At 40.1% G+C, this 16,963-nt stretch overlaps 1 protein-coding gene across 1 annotated transcript in view; it reads left to right on the plus strand.

Moving 5' to 3' along the window:
• Surf1 (surfeit locus protein 1) overlaps nt 1-16,963 on the plus strand; it is an 80,513-nt gene that overhangs the window by 9,314 nt on the left and 54,236 nt on the right. Inside the window, exons 2-3 of the mRNA XM_067156388.2 lie at nt 5,448-5,585; nt 14,583-14,704. Coding sequence (XP_067012489.2) covers nt 5,448-5,585; nt 14,583-14,704 — 260 coding nt within the window. The remainder of the gene's footprint in view (nt 1-5,447; nt 5,586-14,582; nt 14,705-16,963) is intronic.

A 16,963-nucleotide genomic window follows, 5' to 3' on the forward strand; every position in this document is an offset into this window, starting at 1 on the left:
AAAATAAAGAAACATGCGTTTTTTCCTTTCGGAAAATCTCAATAGGAGGGATGAAAAGGGGTGAAAAAGGGAAACTCCACTTAAGGGGAACTAAAAAGGGGGTGAAATTTTAAAATTAGGATTTCTACGGTTTAGTGATAAATGGTATTTTTCATTTCTATTAAAAATAAAGAAACATGTATTTTTAGTTTTCGGAAATACCACTTGGGTGGAGGGGGGGTAAACGTGACTGAAAATGGTGTTGAATTCTTTTAATTAGGCTACTGATATCTCAAAAATGAAGATGTTACAGACGTGAAATTTGATATTTGGAATCTGCTTTAAAAGTAAAGAAACATATTCTTGGAAAATCCAATGAATGAAGAAGGGGGGGGGGGGGGTGAAAGAATTGAAAAATTGACTTAATTTAATGAGAATACTTGCATCTAATAAAAACTAAAGTTGTTACAGACTTGAACATTGGTATTTGGATATCCTTTAAAAACAAAGAAAAACGCCTTTTGGTGGGGGGGAATCGTCTTGGAGGCGGGAGTGAAAAGGAATTGAATTCCTTTCATGAGGACACATAAATTAAAAACTGAAGAAGTTAGAGTCGTGATAATTGGAATTTAGATGATCCTTCACTATTAAAGAAACCAGTATTTTTTGCCGGAAAATTCACTTAGGGGGGCAGGGAGTGTGAAAGGAAGTGACAAAAAAAGCTAATTATTATTATGAGGATACTTATATCTCAAAACTGAGGGTAATAGACGTGAACATTGGTGTTTAGAATCTCCTTTAAACATAAAGAAACACGCCTTCTTTTAATTTTTTTTGGGGGGGGGGGTAAAAGAACTTGACGGCGGTGGGGTGTAAAAGGAGGTGAGACCAATTGATTTTACTGTTCATAATGTACTTATAAGGAGCCTCCGTTTCTCAGGCGGCAGCGTGCTGGCCTCTCACAGCTGGGTTCCGTTGTTCAAATCCTGGTCACTCCATGTGACATTCGTGCTGGACAAAATGGAGGTGGGACAGGTTTTTCTCTGGATACTCCGGTTTTCCCTGTCATCATTCATTCCAGCAACACTGTCCAATATCATTTAATTTTATTTGTCATTCATTACTCATTGTCCCAGAGGAGTGTGACAGGCTTCGGCAGCCGGCACAATTCCTATTACAAGTAATAAATCTCATTGTAGACCGTATTGGACATCAGATATGAACATTAAAACAAGAATAATAGTTAACACCACCTTTCCAATACTTATCTTTCCTATATTTAGGAAATAAACATTACAACAGGCGTTGTAATATGGGACATGTTTCGCTTAACAGTAGTAAGCATCATCAGCTGAACTTCAGGCTAAGATTTATTTTCGGCTGATGATGCTTACTACTGTTAAGCGAAACATGTCCCATCTTACAACGCCTGTTGAAATGTTTATTTCCTAAATATAGGAAAGATAAGTATTGGAAAGGTGGTGTTAACTATTATTCTTGTTTTAATGTTCATACACAATTCCTATTGTTGCCAGTAGATGGGGGCTTTATTCATTCCATTCCTGACCCTGTCGAATGACTGAAAACAGGCTGTAGATTTTTGATGTACTTATTCTGTTCAGAAACCCATCAGTTTTAATCTTTCCTGGGTTCATTTTCAAGAGCCATGTTTTCCCTCGGAGAACGTTCTTAGATTATAGTAGATTCTCCTGGCACATAAATAAAAATTTAAACACATTTGAAATAAACGATAGGAATGAGATTGACCGTCCAATTGTTCACCTCTATAATAAGGTCAATATTGCACGGAAGTATGTCATTCGTATCGCCAGAAATCCCGCACACTTGCCTACGCAGAACAATGGTGCTGGTCACATTGTCAACAATGACAATGGCAGCAGATGTAATTTACCGCCAAGTAGCTGCCTTGCATCTTGCTGTGGGGTCCAGAACATCTAATAATAATAATAATAATAATAATAATAATAATAATGATAATAATAATAATGTTCTGGACCGTCGTCAAATGTGTGGACCATGCTGGAAACGGTTCCTGGACGGGGAATGACTAAGAATGCAGTCTGGCCGCGGGTTCAGTACCGCCAAGGCACCCAAGACAACACCACGCCGGATCTCCTCAAGGATTTGATCCATATTAAAAATGCTTGTAGGAAAAGATGGCAAAGATTTAGGGACACAACTAACCGGGTGGAATACCTGGACCTCGCCCGGCAAGTATGAAATTGATTGCTGGAAAGAAAGATTGAAAAATGGGAGGAAACTTGCCGTAATCTATTAGAAAACGAGTCAGATCGCGAATTTCGGCTAAAACAATAAGCATTCAGTTATAAATTTCAGTATAATACCGTAGTGAAGCACGGGTATCTTGCTAGTAATATATATAACAAAAATTAAATTAAGATCATAACCCTCTTGTCAATTTATTCTTATAATTGCAGCCTCAATACGGAACAAAAATGAATTTTATAGCTCATAATCATCTTCGCAGGCTGTGCAGTGTCCTGGTCAAAGAGTTCCACAAGATGCCCAAAACTAGCATCTTCCTGTTTATGATGCCAGTCTAACCAGACTCAGTGCAAGAAAGCCCCCTATGAAGACAGCTGTGAGACTAATCAGTGACAACTTAGATATGGTGCAACAGCAGTCCCAAGATTAGAAGAATTTTGGTCCTCAGGACTTTCAAGACTTTCAATCACCTCTAAAATTCCTGAATTTGACCTACCTTGCGGGATATAGTCAAAACTAAACCAGATGAGGACCAACTCTAGAGGCGCGCGGCTGTGAGCTTGCATCCGGGAGATAGTGGGTTCGAATACCACTGTCAGCAGCCCGAAGTTGATTTTCCACGGGTTCCCATTTTCACACGAGGCAAATGCTGGGGCTGTACCTTAATTAAGGCCACGGCTGCTTCCTTCCAACTCCTAGGCCTTTCCTATCCCATCATCGGCATAAGACCTATCTGTGTCGGTGCGACGTAAAATCACTAGAAAAAAAATAGCAACTCTAGAGTTTGTGTGTACACACTGTTCGAGTGGAACAAGTCGCTTTCTCCAAAGTGCGACTGTGGAGCCGATAGGCAAACAGTGAAGCACATCATTCAAGATTGTCCCATAAGAGCATTTGGAGGAGACATCAAGAATTTCACCTCAGTGGCTTCTGCATCAGTAGACTACATTCTGAATTTACATTTTAGATTGTGATCAAGTTTGTGTGTTTTCTTTCTTGTTTTCTGTCCATAAAATGTAAATGTGTACCATACAATTATTATTATTAATAATAATATATTATGTAATTATGCCTCCTCACTAAAAGTCAAGAATAATTTGAATAATCAAAATTGAAAAAGACCTCCAAGAAATCACAATAACAGATGAAATTATATGGGACAAGCCTACGGATAGCTTTAGACTGTTGGTGAACAAACATAATTTTGCCATTAATGTTGCCATTAATGCTTTCACGGCCGTACTTATAGACATGATATTGTATAGGCTTTTGGGCTTGTGCCGTGTCAAGAAAATAAGGTGAAATTCTTAACGTTTCGCAGAAAACTGTGCTGTTGTTTATACTTGTTTGTTTTACTAGCTGAATGTGAATAAATTTTGTATTGATAAGGTGGTAACTTATATTTATATTGTTTTTGTAAAGAAAACTGTGCTCTGTGTCCTCAGAAGAAGTTGCAACTGTCCACGAGAAAGGCTTCTTAACAATGACACTTTTAAATTTGGAACGTTATAATAGAAGTAGAATTGGAAATGGTACGTTCATTCACCACCAGATGGCCCCCAGGACGTGGCACAATGCTAGCGTTCGAAGCGGAAGCTGACCGAACTATCACAATCAGACTAAGGGGTTCACATAACGTGTTTGCGTAACATATGACAGGTGTAAGACATAGACATAAGCCTGGAATGAAACATCTGGTGACGAGGAATGTACGAATTTGGAAAAAACACAGAGACGAAATAATTTTGACCAGGCGAGTTGTCCGTGCGGTTAGTAGGGGCGCGCAGCTGTGAGCTTGTATCTGGGAGATGTGGGTTTGAGCCTCACTGTCAGCGGCCTTGACGGTTTTCGGTTTTTTCCCATTATCACACCAGGCAAATGTTGGGGCTGTACCTTGATTAAGGCCACGACTGCCTCCTTCCCACTCCTAGCCCTTTCTTCTCCCATTGGCGCCATAACACCTGTGTGTGTGACGTAAAAGAAATTAAAAGCTAAACAAAAACTAACTACCTACGTACCTTGCTTGCTTGCTTGCTCGGTCCATGTGACATTTGTGCTGGACAAAGCGGAGGTGCGACAGATTTTTCTCTGGGCACTCCGGTTTTACCTGTCATCTTTCATTCCAGCAAGCCGGGCTGAGTGGCTCAGACGGTTGAGGCGCTGGCTTTCTGACCCCAACTTGGCAGGTTCGATCCTGGCTCAGTCCTCAAATACATCATCCCCGCGTCGGTAGCTTTACTGGCACGTTAAAGAACTCCTGCGGGACTAAATTCCGGCACCTCTGAGTCTCCGAAAACCATAAAAGTAGTTAGTGGGACGTAAAGCCAATAACATTATTATTATTCATTCCAGTAACACTCTCCAATATAATTTCATCTGTCAGTCATTAATCCTTGTCCCAGAGGAGTGTAACAGGCTTTGGCAACCGGCACAATTCCTGTTGTTGCCGCTAGATTGGGGGCTTCATTCATTCCATTGCTGACCCGGTTGACAGGCTGAGGATTTTCATTTAGGAAACTAAATCTTAACGTAAATATGAGGAAAGTGAACTGTTTGTGCTCTGGATCTTCTTTGAACTTCTGTGCGCTATTTGAACTGATCAGGTGTTGCACGTATTTTTACAGGCTTAACAAAGTGAGCGCTGCATGAAAATGTAAATTTATGGGTTTTTCACGGGCAGTTCTTCATCGCATAATGTACCATATTTGGTTTAGCGTTGATTGGGTTAAAGTCATTTTGGCGATTTTTATTAATTTGGGATGAAGACCATATGATCTGAGGATTTTTTAAAGTGTGGGTCTCTGGATACTATTGTATGCTTCTTTTTTAAAAATCTATGAACGAGATAAAGAGCTGTTTATTTCTGCACTTGTAATATTCTGTCCTGCTAAGGATTAGCTGGACAGAAAAAAATAACAAATGCTGAAGTATTTAAGAAGGTGGAGGAAAATTATACCATATGGAAAAGTATAAAGAGGAGGAGGACTAGACTGAGACACGGTATTGGAGGGAATGGTTGAAGAGGAAAGCTATGAATAGAGCTGACTGGAGAACTGCCGCAGACCAATCCATGGAAGAATAGAAGAAGAATATTGTATTATTAGTTTAAATATTTTCAACAAAACTTATTTTATTTATATAGATTATGTAGAGTTTAGCAGTGGTGTATGCTTGTATATCATAATTGTCCATTAATTAAAAACTATTTTCTTTCTTTCTAGGATGTATGTTTCAAAAGGAACATATCAATCAGTTCGATCCTATTGCAAGAGCAAGGAAATACTCTCGCAGAAAGAGGCGAGAGATGGCGACCTGTTCGAAAGCCAAAGACGATCAGTGGAATGGGTTGGTTTCTCTTGGTGAGTACTGCTCAGCTGAAAAACATTGTCACTGCATGAGCTCAATCCAGATTGACCATTTATTGCAAATTTTACATACATACATAGAGGGTTTTCCGAATAAAACCTGACCACTTGCAAGCCAAAGCTGGCCGCTGCTAAAAATAGGCATCCAGAATTCAGTATGATGGCAGGTTGATGCACGTATCAGTATTAACAGAGGGTATTTTGAACATTTCTTATGGTATGTGGTACGTTCTGTTCCTGTGTATTTCCCAAAATTAATGAAAATGAGTTCCAACGTGGAAATAAAGTGTTTCCGGATCCATGTCCATATAGCATATTGCCTTGTTCTACGTGTGTTCTGAAAGTTTGGCCTACGTTATCATTGCGCCCTGTCGTCTTCGTCGGCTGATGCTGATATTTGAGTATTCGTACCTCTCCTGCAATTCTTCCAATATTTGAATTCAGGGATGCAGATGCCTTTGATGGCCAAAAAGACCAATCCTGTCCTAAGACATATGACATATAGAGCGTGGAGGTGGTGATGGGATATTTAAATACTTTCAGTGATCGAATAACCTCCATCCGATTGTTCAAATAAAATAATGAAATGAATTTCAAATATCGTTCAGTTGTACCGCATAGAATATTTGGATGCATCATGAGTCAATTTTTCGATTTAAGAGTGTCGGATGGATAATTGATTGAAATAAGCGAATAAATGAACTCTTATGAAAAATACAAATATGCTTTTTTCCATACATATCTCCAAATATTGAATTTACACAAGTGAATTAACTGTTTTAATCACTTCACTTCTCATTTGATTATTTCGAAAACATTCACTATTCAATTGCCTCATTCATTCGAATGCAGTTCCATATGAATAATCGAATGGAAAAATTCACTACTCGATAACCACGTTGATTCTAATGGAGTTTCGGATGGATAATAAAAAGTAATCTATATATATAAAATAAGAGTTTTGTCTGTACATTGCTCAGAATTTGAAAAGAATGGTATTTCTGTATCGATCATGTCCACGGTAACAAGAAAATGCAGTTTTTACTTTTCCGTAATTTCTGTCTGTTTGTCTGTCTGTATGTATGTATGTATGTATGTATGTACACGCATCACGAGAAAACGTCTGAAGAGAATTTAATAAAAATCGGTATGTGAGTCGCTACAATCTAGGCTATAAATCATTTTATTCACGCTGAGAGAAATGGTAGTTTAGGGGAAGGCCTAAAATTATTTCTCAAAGATATATATTATTAGTGGTCATATCGATAAATACTACATAACTAAAGTTAGGCTATATAGAATTTAATTTCCGATCATTTACGTCTTATGCCTTTTTACCGTACCGGCTATGATGACACAGATATTCATGAATTTGGATATTTGTTGTTAAGTCCATATCAACGCCGAGCCCCGAGAAAATGGGTAAACAGAATTTAATGAAAATCAGTATCTTGAGTCGGGGAATAAGAAGCTACAGTTTAAGCTATAAACAATGTTATTCACCCTGAGTGAAATGGTAGCTTAGGGGAAGGCACCTAAAATTTCATTTTTAAATACCTATGTTATTGGTCCTATGGAAAAGTACTACATAACAAAAGTTATAGAGAATACAATTTCCGATCATTTATGTTTTATTCAGTTTTACCGTACCGACTATGATAAGAGTGGTATTTCAGAACCGGAAGACAATTAATAATGTGAAGGCCTACAATATCGAAAGCGCTTACCATTAATCAACAATAACATTACACTGACCGTTTGTTGTAATGTTCTTTGTCTCTTATGCTGACATTCAACTCCGATAGATGGGATTACTGCTGCGCACCGAGTATAACAGCCTAACTGAATATTGGCAGGAAATAGCTGAGGAGTTAGATAACTTTCTTCTTTAGCATGCCATTCTTCTGGTTCATACATTTTCTGATACTGCTGGTACGTAACACACTGGTTCATTATAGTATTACAGCTGTTCGATACCTACTTTGACGCGCTGTTTTGAATGAGCAGTTTGCGACTTAAGTCAGAGGCTCAGTTAGTAGTAGTAGTAGTAGTAGTAGTAGTAGTAGTAGTAGTAGTAGTAGTAGTAGTAGTAGTAGTAGTAGTAGTAGTAGTAGTAGTAGTAGTAGCAGCAGCAGCAGCAGTATTAGTATGAACTGGTCTAGAATTACAATTTAGGCCTATTCCAAATTATAGTACCACATTTCACTAAATAACTCAAAATTCAACCCTGAAAAGAGCCGTTTCTTAAGAAAAGCTTCTTCCTCTTCACTTTTATTAAATATACATTCATTTTATTCCAAATTAGCAGCAAAGATGTGGTTTCTTCTCTGGCTTGGAGGAAAAATTGTCTCTACGTCAGATAATTCTTTCCCTCGCCAGTGTGGTGAATTGAGATTTTCCGACTCATGTGGTACTCCCAGGAAACAGATAGGTAAACGGACATAGTTTTTGCCCTGGGACTATCCACTATTCGATCCCCCCCCCCCCCCCCCCGCCGAAAAAAGGACGAAGATTGTTCACGGATCACGGATGTCTGCGTCTTGGTCATTCCAGCTCTGTAGCTTTGGACTGTTAGTTCAGCAGCGTAGTACTGTTTGTTAAAAGTGAGAAAATGTGTGGGTTTTTATTTGATCGAGTATTTCATATGAAAGCATTGCTTTTAATCGCGCCATTCCTATTGACGTCATTGTAATGACCCATGTTCATTTCAGTTGGGAAAACCACTAAGAGAGTCTTTCTGAGAATCTATAAAGGCAGGCGGAGAGTGAGTGTCTGCCTTTATAATGAAAACTCCCCAACCTGATTGTGACTGATGGTAGGCAAGCTGGCCTACCATTACAATGAAAATTCCCTAACCCAGTCTTCATATGAGAAAAGCCGTTGGTGACTTCCCCGTCGTGTTTCTAGGGCAACGTTAAGAGCTATGCAACTTAATAGAATCTTGCTCACAACGTTTACACTACCTAACCTAAAATTCTGTATAGCCTACAGTTTAGAATTCCGTAGCGAAGCACAGGTACATCAGCTAGTCTAAAAATAATCGAATGGAAAAAATATTCACTTCGATTGCCTCATTCATTCAAAAGGAGTTTTGAATGAATTATCGAAAAAATTATCAGATGGAAAAATTCACTATTCGATTGCCTCATTCATTCAAAAGGAGTTTCGAATGAATAATCGAAAAATAATCAAGTGGGAAATATAATCAAATAAAATAAATAATTGAATAAGCGATTATTTTGTATTCGATTATCCCATCACTAGGTGAAGTTCATGGTTGAGCCTGGCATTGTTTACGCCTCTGATGTTTTCCTGCTTCCCGTCTGTGATGTTCACACTCACATTGTGCAACAGCACTGCAGTAGTTGTACGCCAGCGAGTGCGGTCTTCTGCAATGCTCCTGAAGGTCTTCTTAATCTGATCTTTATAGCGCTTCAGAGGAGCACCATGGGGTCTCTTGCAGGTACTGATTTTACTATACAGTATTCTAGTCTCTTCATATCTCGGTGATATAAAGTCGAGGTTTCACGTCCATAGAGCAGGGTGGGAATGACAACTGCTCGGTACACCAACAATTTTGTATGTGGAGGGCTCAGTGACGGAGGTGACTAAGTGCCATCTGCCACATTTTGAGTAAATGAAGGATAAAGTCAACAAGGCATTTCAAATTATAGCAGCTTTCAAAATAATTTATTGAAGCACCTAGACCAAGGATGGCGAATCTTTTCCAATTAGTGTGCCATTTTAAATCTGGTTTATTATTCTCAACTATCTACTGTGCCACTTGTTATTTACGTTTGTAATAGCTACAACTGCCCCTGCCCCCACCACCACCATCACAGACTTCCAATCCTAATCCCAAATGATGTTTTATAATATGATATTACTTATAAATATATACATAGTAAAATAAACATTTGATTGCATGTTTCGTGGTCGTATTTTGCCAAAACCGCAAAAATACTTAGTAGCCATGTCGCTTATGTTGTCTTCAATAACATACGAGAAGCACTTAGATCTGAACCAAGACGGTTTCTAACTGTTGACTTCACAAAGTTCATTGTAAAAAACAGCTGCTCGTAGGCGTATGATGCCCCACACAAAGTAAGTAGCGCTGTAGCTAGTTTCTTCATGGCCGAAAGTATTTATGGGAGGCTGTTTCACTGTTCAAGTACCTTAAGTTCTCCGGCTTCTGGAGAGAGTATTCACCATCAACTGCCAGTGCTTCACCATGTTGTTCATCCATGTACTGCTTTCTTGAAATTCAGTCAACTCTGTTTCTAAACTGTCAATGTCTTGTGCAATATGAGGTTTTGAAGCAAAGTGCGATAGTTTCTCCAACTCTCGAATTTGGGCTAATCTCTTGGCAACTATTTGTCTTACAAAATTCAAAACAATAAACAGTAACACATTGAGAATAATTACGCGATGCTGGCAACCACACACAAGCCAAACTTCACTAATTCACTGATGAAGGTGAGCGAATGGCTCGTCGGGCGCATCTCTCACTTGACTTCCGGACCTATCAATGGTGCAGTGTTACCGTAATGCACATCCGAATAGAACTAGAATTTAGATTTTTGGTTTTTATTTCTTAAACCTGAAACGCTACGACTATACGATGAATGAGATATTGTATAGTCTATAGTACAAGACGTACATAAAAACGTTAATATGTGCACGTGGTGTGCCACCGAAATCGTGTTCACGTGTCACCTAGTGACACGCGGGCCATAGGTTCGTTATCCCGGACCTAGTCAATGAGGAAAGTATTCGCTTTCATAATGAACTCAAGTTACTCTTACTCTAGTATGCATATCAGTACTACAAATTCTACAAATTATGCCCTCAAAGAAGTAACTATAATATGCCCTCTGCTGTCAGCATGTTTTAGGGTGTAAAGACAGTGGGGAGATTTTGTTTGCTGTTTGGTTAATTGCACATAGAGTATCACAGAAATTAAACTATAATATGCCCTCTTCATCCTGAACTGCTTTTGCCTCCTATGTTGCCAGATTTCTGTAGAACTGATGATGAATGGGAGGGATGTACTTCAACGGCCCCAATAGGTCAGTCTTTTTTGCAGTCGTTATCCTGTGCCCTTGAGGACACAAGAGTGGGGCTGTGCCCCTAAATCCACTCAGATCAACAGTCACTGGAACAAGTTCATGAAAGTTGTAGCAAGCTGTGAACTTAAATGGACTGCCTTTATTGAGAACAATGTGTTGAATCTGAAACCACTGCGATAGATGTTTTCCCATTAGTGTTCTCCTTCTCGAGTTGTTTCGAGGAATATAACATGCTGCTGTCCATGTGAGTGACGTGGAAATGAAGTTTCTTCTTTTTTTCTGATACAATGACAGTCAACCAGTTTGGTGGTGTAAAGACATCGGGCATACCTGATTCATCAGTAGAGGTATTTTCTTCTGTCTGATATGTCCTATCATCGTTGCTAACAGTAGGTAAGTCAGATATTGATGTGCTCTCATGCCATATCGCCGTCTCAGCACTTAGTCATGTATGGCTCACACATCACAGTCATCTTTGTGGTGTCAGATTTGCTCACTGGTGGCAGCATCTTACAGAAACAGTAAGGTTATTAGTCATAAGTGGCAAAGGTTGAATACGATCTTTTCTACTCATTACACTGAAAATATCAAATTGAGCCGCGATGGCACTGAGCCACTCTTATATTCTTAGATCTTTATTCAGGACCTCCTGTCGATGGGGGGCGCAGACAAAGAATACACACACGGTATCCCCTGCCTGTCATAAGAGGTGACTAAAAGGGGTGACCAAGGGATGATCAAATTAGAACCATGAGACTACTTGTAATTAGTACCATCATGCAGGGAACACCATGGGTCGCTTTTGCTTGCGCATAGTACCACTATGTTAAGTACAAAATAGGTTTGTGGTTAGTAGCGACAGTGAGTGCTCAGGATGCATTTTACAGTACCTGTGATTCGTACCACTATATGAGCAACACCATGGTTCTACCTTGCCTATGCTTAGTACCTACTATGTGAGGAACACCACGGGATAGTGCGGGTCCCTATGGTTAGTCCAGTTATGTGAGGAATGCCATAGATTTGCGTTGCATGTAAGTAGCGCCGCAGTGTGCGAAACACCATAGGTCTGTGTTACTTGTGCGAATTTCATTACCTGTGAGTAGCACCATAATGTGTGGAATACCGCAAGTCTAAGCTACTTTTGATTAGTATTACAACATGACAAATAATATGGTTCTATTTTCCTAGCGATAAGTACCATTATGCGGAGCCGATGACCTGGATTTTGGACTCTTTTCGAGTACAAGCATCATCGATTCAGTGTTGTGCTTTAAAAGCAGTCCCTTGGTCAGTAATACTATTGTTTAATGCTAGTTTCTGGGAATTTGATCCACTGATTGTTTTAACTTCATTCATTCTTCGTCCTCACGTTTTTGAATTCTAGTCAGTGGAGGATTATGGGATTTTAAATTGTGATAACATTTCGTCTCATTTCGTACCATTAGGGGCCGATGACCTAGATGTTAGGCCCCTTTAAACAACAAGCATCACCATCATCTTTATTCAGGAGCATCCGATGTGTAAGACATCTGAAAGCTATATGGGCAGCACACTGTATACAGTATGTAAAATCTTCTTTCAGTTCGTACTTTTGAAATATTCCGCCTGTTGCCGTTTCTGGATGGATACAATGCTTCAGCATCTGTGTCTTTGCATATACCAGAGCAGAGTGTAGCTTCCACCGAAGTCCCAGTCTCATCCATGGCTGTGACAATATGGAAGATGCTCCGGACTAATGACGATGCGTCTCAGTATAACGAAATACGTAGCTTGTAGGCTAAGTCGTGCTGCAATAGCGCTTTCAGGCCCAGTTAGGAAAGCAATGATAAACTACCTCACTCCTTATCTTACCTAGTACGGCTCATTTTGACTCAGTCATCAGTTTTTGCGGTTTCCCTGTAACTGCGTAGGCTTTGGTGGTACTGTTTGAGGATCGAACCAGCCTCGGTTTTTATACCAGAAGGAAGACATGAAATGAATCTGTAAAGGGCCTCAGCCCAGCTGAGTGGCTCCGATGGTTGAGGCGCTGGCCTTCTGACCCCAAATTGGCAGGTTCGATCTTGGCTCACTGTAGTGGTATTTGAAGGTACTCAGTTACGTGAGCCTCATGTCAGTAGATTTACTGGCACATAAGAAAACTTCTGCAGGACAAAATTCCGGCACCTCGGCATCTCCGAAAGCTGTAAAAACATTATTACTCTAAAGGTCGTCAGAGAGCCAGGGAGCAATAAGCCCATGTCACGACAAGCCACTTGGTTTTTTCTCCAGGTAATAATATGGCGTGTGGCCTCCCGGAGAGGTCTGGTGCAGGTATATTTTCTTTGACGCCCGTAGGCTACCTGCGCATCGTGATGAGGATGAAATGATGATGAAGACGTCGACACATACACTCAGTCCCCGTGAGTAAACTCGTGTCCTCATCCGGAGGTGATGCAGCTCTTGTCAGGCACACCCCCAATGGAGGTGAGCTGCATGTACCATTTAAACCATATACTAGCCCTCGTGCCATTCTTAAATTCCTGGCAGTTCCGGGAATCGAACCCGGGCTCCCGAGGACGACAGCTAATAACTCTAACCGTTACACTCCGGAGGTTTTCTTCAGGTACAATCTATTGTTAAATGTTTTCTTTTTCAGGTGTTTTATATAATCATAAACAGTTATAGACAAGCCTCAAAATCTCAGGTGCAACCTTAGGGGTCGACAGAAATGTATTCAGGCACATGCTAAATGATTGTCCTGTCAGCAACAGGTACAGCAACTAGTACTTGTGTATTCTGTCTTGATGTGTGTTTGAGTCATCAGTCCATAGACTGGTTTGATGCAGCTCTCCATGCCACCCTATCCTGTGCTAACCTTTTAATTTATACGTAACTATTGCATCCTACATCTGCTCTAATCTGCTTGTCATATTCATATTTTGGTCTACCCCTACCGTTCTTACCGCCTACACTTCCTTTAAAAACCAACTAAAGAAGTCCTGGATGTCTTAAGATGTGTCCTATCATTCTGTCTCTTCTTCTCGTAAAATTTAGCCAAATCGATCTTCTCTCACTGATTCGATTCATTATCTCTTTAACATTATTACAATAAGCGTTTTCTTTTTATGGCTAAAAGTTCTTTAATTTCATCATGTAGGTTTGCAATCATCGGTTGTGATGAATAGACAGCGAAAGTTTAGGCTCTAAAAGGTAATGTTTTAGGCATCTAAAATAGGCTCCTTAACTGCTATATTTAGGCACTAAAATGAATAATAGGCAGATATATATATAACTGAGCAGATATCAAGAAAAACATTAAAATTCTGTCAATTAATCAGGGGAATTCAAGGAGCCACTGTCGAATTACACGTACCAGATGTGCAGCTGTTGTTCTAGTGAAAGATGAAATTCCAAGATTTGAGAAGGTTATATTTGTAAAGGTAAAGAGATTGGGACGTTCGCATTCTGGGGAAGGAGTTACTACCAACTCTCCTTGCAGTGTTTTATACAGGCTCGTAAGAATCATAGTTGACCTGTAAGTTACATGCTCTTTAAAAATAATGGCACAGTAGACCATTATTATGAATAGTGTAGAATATCGAAATTAAAACGGAAATTCAAATCTAACACAGGAAAAACTAGTTAACCTGGAAAATTGGCACTAAAAATGGACTTAGAATGGAAAATAGGCGATAACGTCAAAATAGGCATTTTTAGGCATTATAAAACTGCTTTATATAGACCTAAACTTTCATGAAACATGTACATTTAAAAGGTGGCGCATCTATCTGTTAAGGAAAAAAATAGGCATTTGCCTAAACTCCGCTGTCTAGTGATGAACAATGTACAGTACTTGAGGTTTATCCACAGACAGCCCTACAGAGTCCATGAAGACAAATTTGTAGTTTCTTACCTTCATTAATAAAATTCTCATTTTCAGCTCATTCCTATCACAACCTTCGGGTTGGGCACCTGGCAAGTGAAGAGGCGGAAATGGAAACTTGGCCTAATAGAGGAGCTCAAGGCACGGACAAATAGTAAGCCACAGGAACTGCCTCTGGAGTAAGTAAATAAATAAATACATTGTTGTGTGTTTGTCCAACCCTTGTCCCGTTTCCCTACGGGGTCGGGTATGAGGTGAGATGAATTTGTCGTGGCGGTTTTTTTTAATGACCGGATGCCCTTCCTGACGTCAACCTCATCAGAGGAGTTAATGAGAGATGAAATGAATGACGTGATATATGATAGTAGGGAGAGGGTGAAACCCGGTGCCGGCACATAGCCTACTCCTGTCGAATAGCACCAAGGGGTCTGCTCAAGGCTTAACGTCCCCATCCGACGGACGAATCACCATCAACAGCGTCATATGCCCTCACTCCATATGAGCACTGCGGAGAGGTTTGGAATTTAATCCAGGCTTTTGGCACGCAATCTAGTGATTAGAAATTGTATACCACCACCTCCCCTACCCTGCCGGCCAACATTCTGATGGTGAAAATTTTTTCCACCAACGGGACTCGAACCGGCTAACCTCGGTGTTAGACCGTTTTAGACTTCAGCGCCTTAACGATCATGGCCACCAGGCGGGCTAAATAAATAAATACATTAATAAAAAATATATATTTAAAAAATCTTCATTTCCTGTTTCCAGGCTTCTGGGTCGGGTTGTGAATCAAGGACCTCCACAGTTGTCTAACTTGCCACACGTCCCTTCCTTCCTCCAATATTTCTTCTATGTTTACTCCTCTGTTCTCTGTATTCTCCTAAACCATATCTATCCACCTCTTTCTGGGCCTACCTGGCGAGTTGGTCGTGCGGTTAGGGGCGTGTCGCTGTGAGCTTGCATCCAGGATATAGTGGGTTCGAATCCCACTGTCGGCAGCCCTGAAGATGGTTTTCTGTGGTTTCCCATTGTCACACCAGGCAAATACTGGGGTTGTACCTTAAATAAGGCCACGGCTGCTTCGTTCCATTTCCTAGACCATTCCTATCCCATCGTCGCCATAAGATCTATCTGTGTCGGTGCGACGAAAAGCCACTAGCAAAAAAAAAAACAAAAAAACAAAACAACAACTTACTGGGCCTCCCCTGTTCTCTTCTTCCTACTATTATTTTCTCTGTAAATATTCCCTGTGGAACTCTATCCTCTTCCATTCTCATCATGCGTCCATTACCATTTCAGCTTACTGGTCTCTAGCTTGTCTTGCAATTTAGGGAATCCAATTCTTTCTCTGATTTTATCCCTTTGTGTCTTCCCAATTATTCCTCTAACAAATTTCATCTCGGCCGTTTGGATTCTGCTTTCATCATGCTTTGTTGTTGTCCATGAGCCCGCTAGTATGTCAAAATTGGTGTGTAATACATTGAGTACAGAATTTTCTTGCATTTTTCTGGTATGTCCCAGTTCCACACTGTACCTCTTACACATTAGAAAAATCTGTTGGCTTGTTGGATCCTCTTTCCAATTTCTTTGTTTAATTTCCCATCTTCTGCAAGTATACTCCCAAATATTTGAAGCTTTTCACGACTTCTAATGGCAAATAAATAAATAATTAATTCTTTCCACATTGATTTGTCATTGTGTTTATCCTGTCATCTTCTCCTCTTCATGTTCCTGTTGTTCTGTATATGACTTTGTCCATTTCTTGCATATATATTTACATTCATTGTCATTATCAGAGGTACATCAGAAAGGTCTCTCCATGGCATACACTGCGCAACGGTCTGTTATAGAGCAGCTAACGTCTTTGCTATCGGGGCAGAATAAATCAATTAAAGCTGGAGTATGTGCTGCTATGTGCTCGAAAACCAAGTGTGATGCTCATTACATGTTGTCGATCAGCGGCCACCACCTGTTCCAGGAATGCATTTGGCTATTCATTGTCCTGGTAATTCAGTCTTCTGCAGTCCTGGACTCACCTTCTTGTTTATAGAGTGAGAGAGACTGAAAATCTAAAAGTAGAAGTCAAAAGTGCCACTTTCACCTTCAAGACAATTTATTTCCTCAAATTTCAACAACCAGAATTGTAGGTGACGTCAACAGTCACAGTATGCGTTGAGGATATAGTTAATAATATTATTTGCTTTACGTCCCACTAATTACTTTTACGTTTTTCGGAGACACTGAGGGGCCGGAATTTAGTCCCGTGGGAGTTCTTTTACGTGCCAGTAAATCTACTGACACGAGGCTGAGGTATTTGAGCACCTTCAAATATCACCAGACTGAGCCAGAATCGAACCTGCCAAGTTGGGGTCAGAAGGCCAGCGCTTCAACCGTCTGAGCTACTCAGCCCGGCTGAGGATCCAGTGAGGAAACTTTTG

Source organism: Anabrus simplex, chromosome 12 (assembly GCF_040414725.1).
Source record: "Anabrus simplex isolate iqAnaSimp1 chromosome 12, ASM4041472v1, whole genome shotgun sequence".
Classification (NCBI taxonomy): Eukaryota; Metazoa; Arthropoda; class Insecta; order Orthoptera; family Tettigoniidae; genus Anabrus; species Anabrus simplex.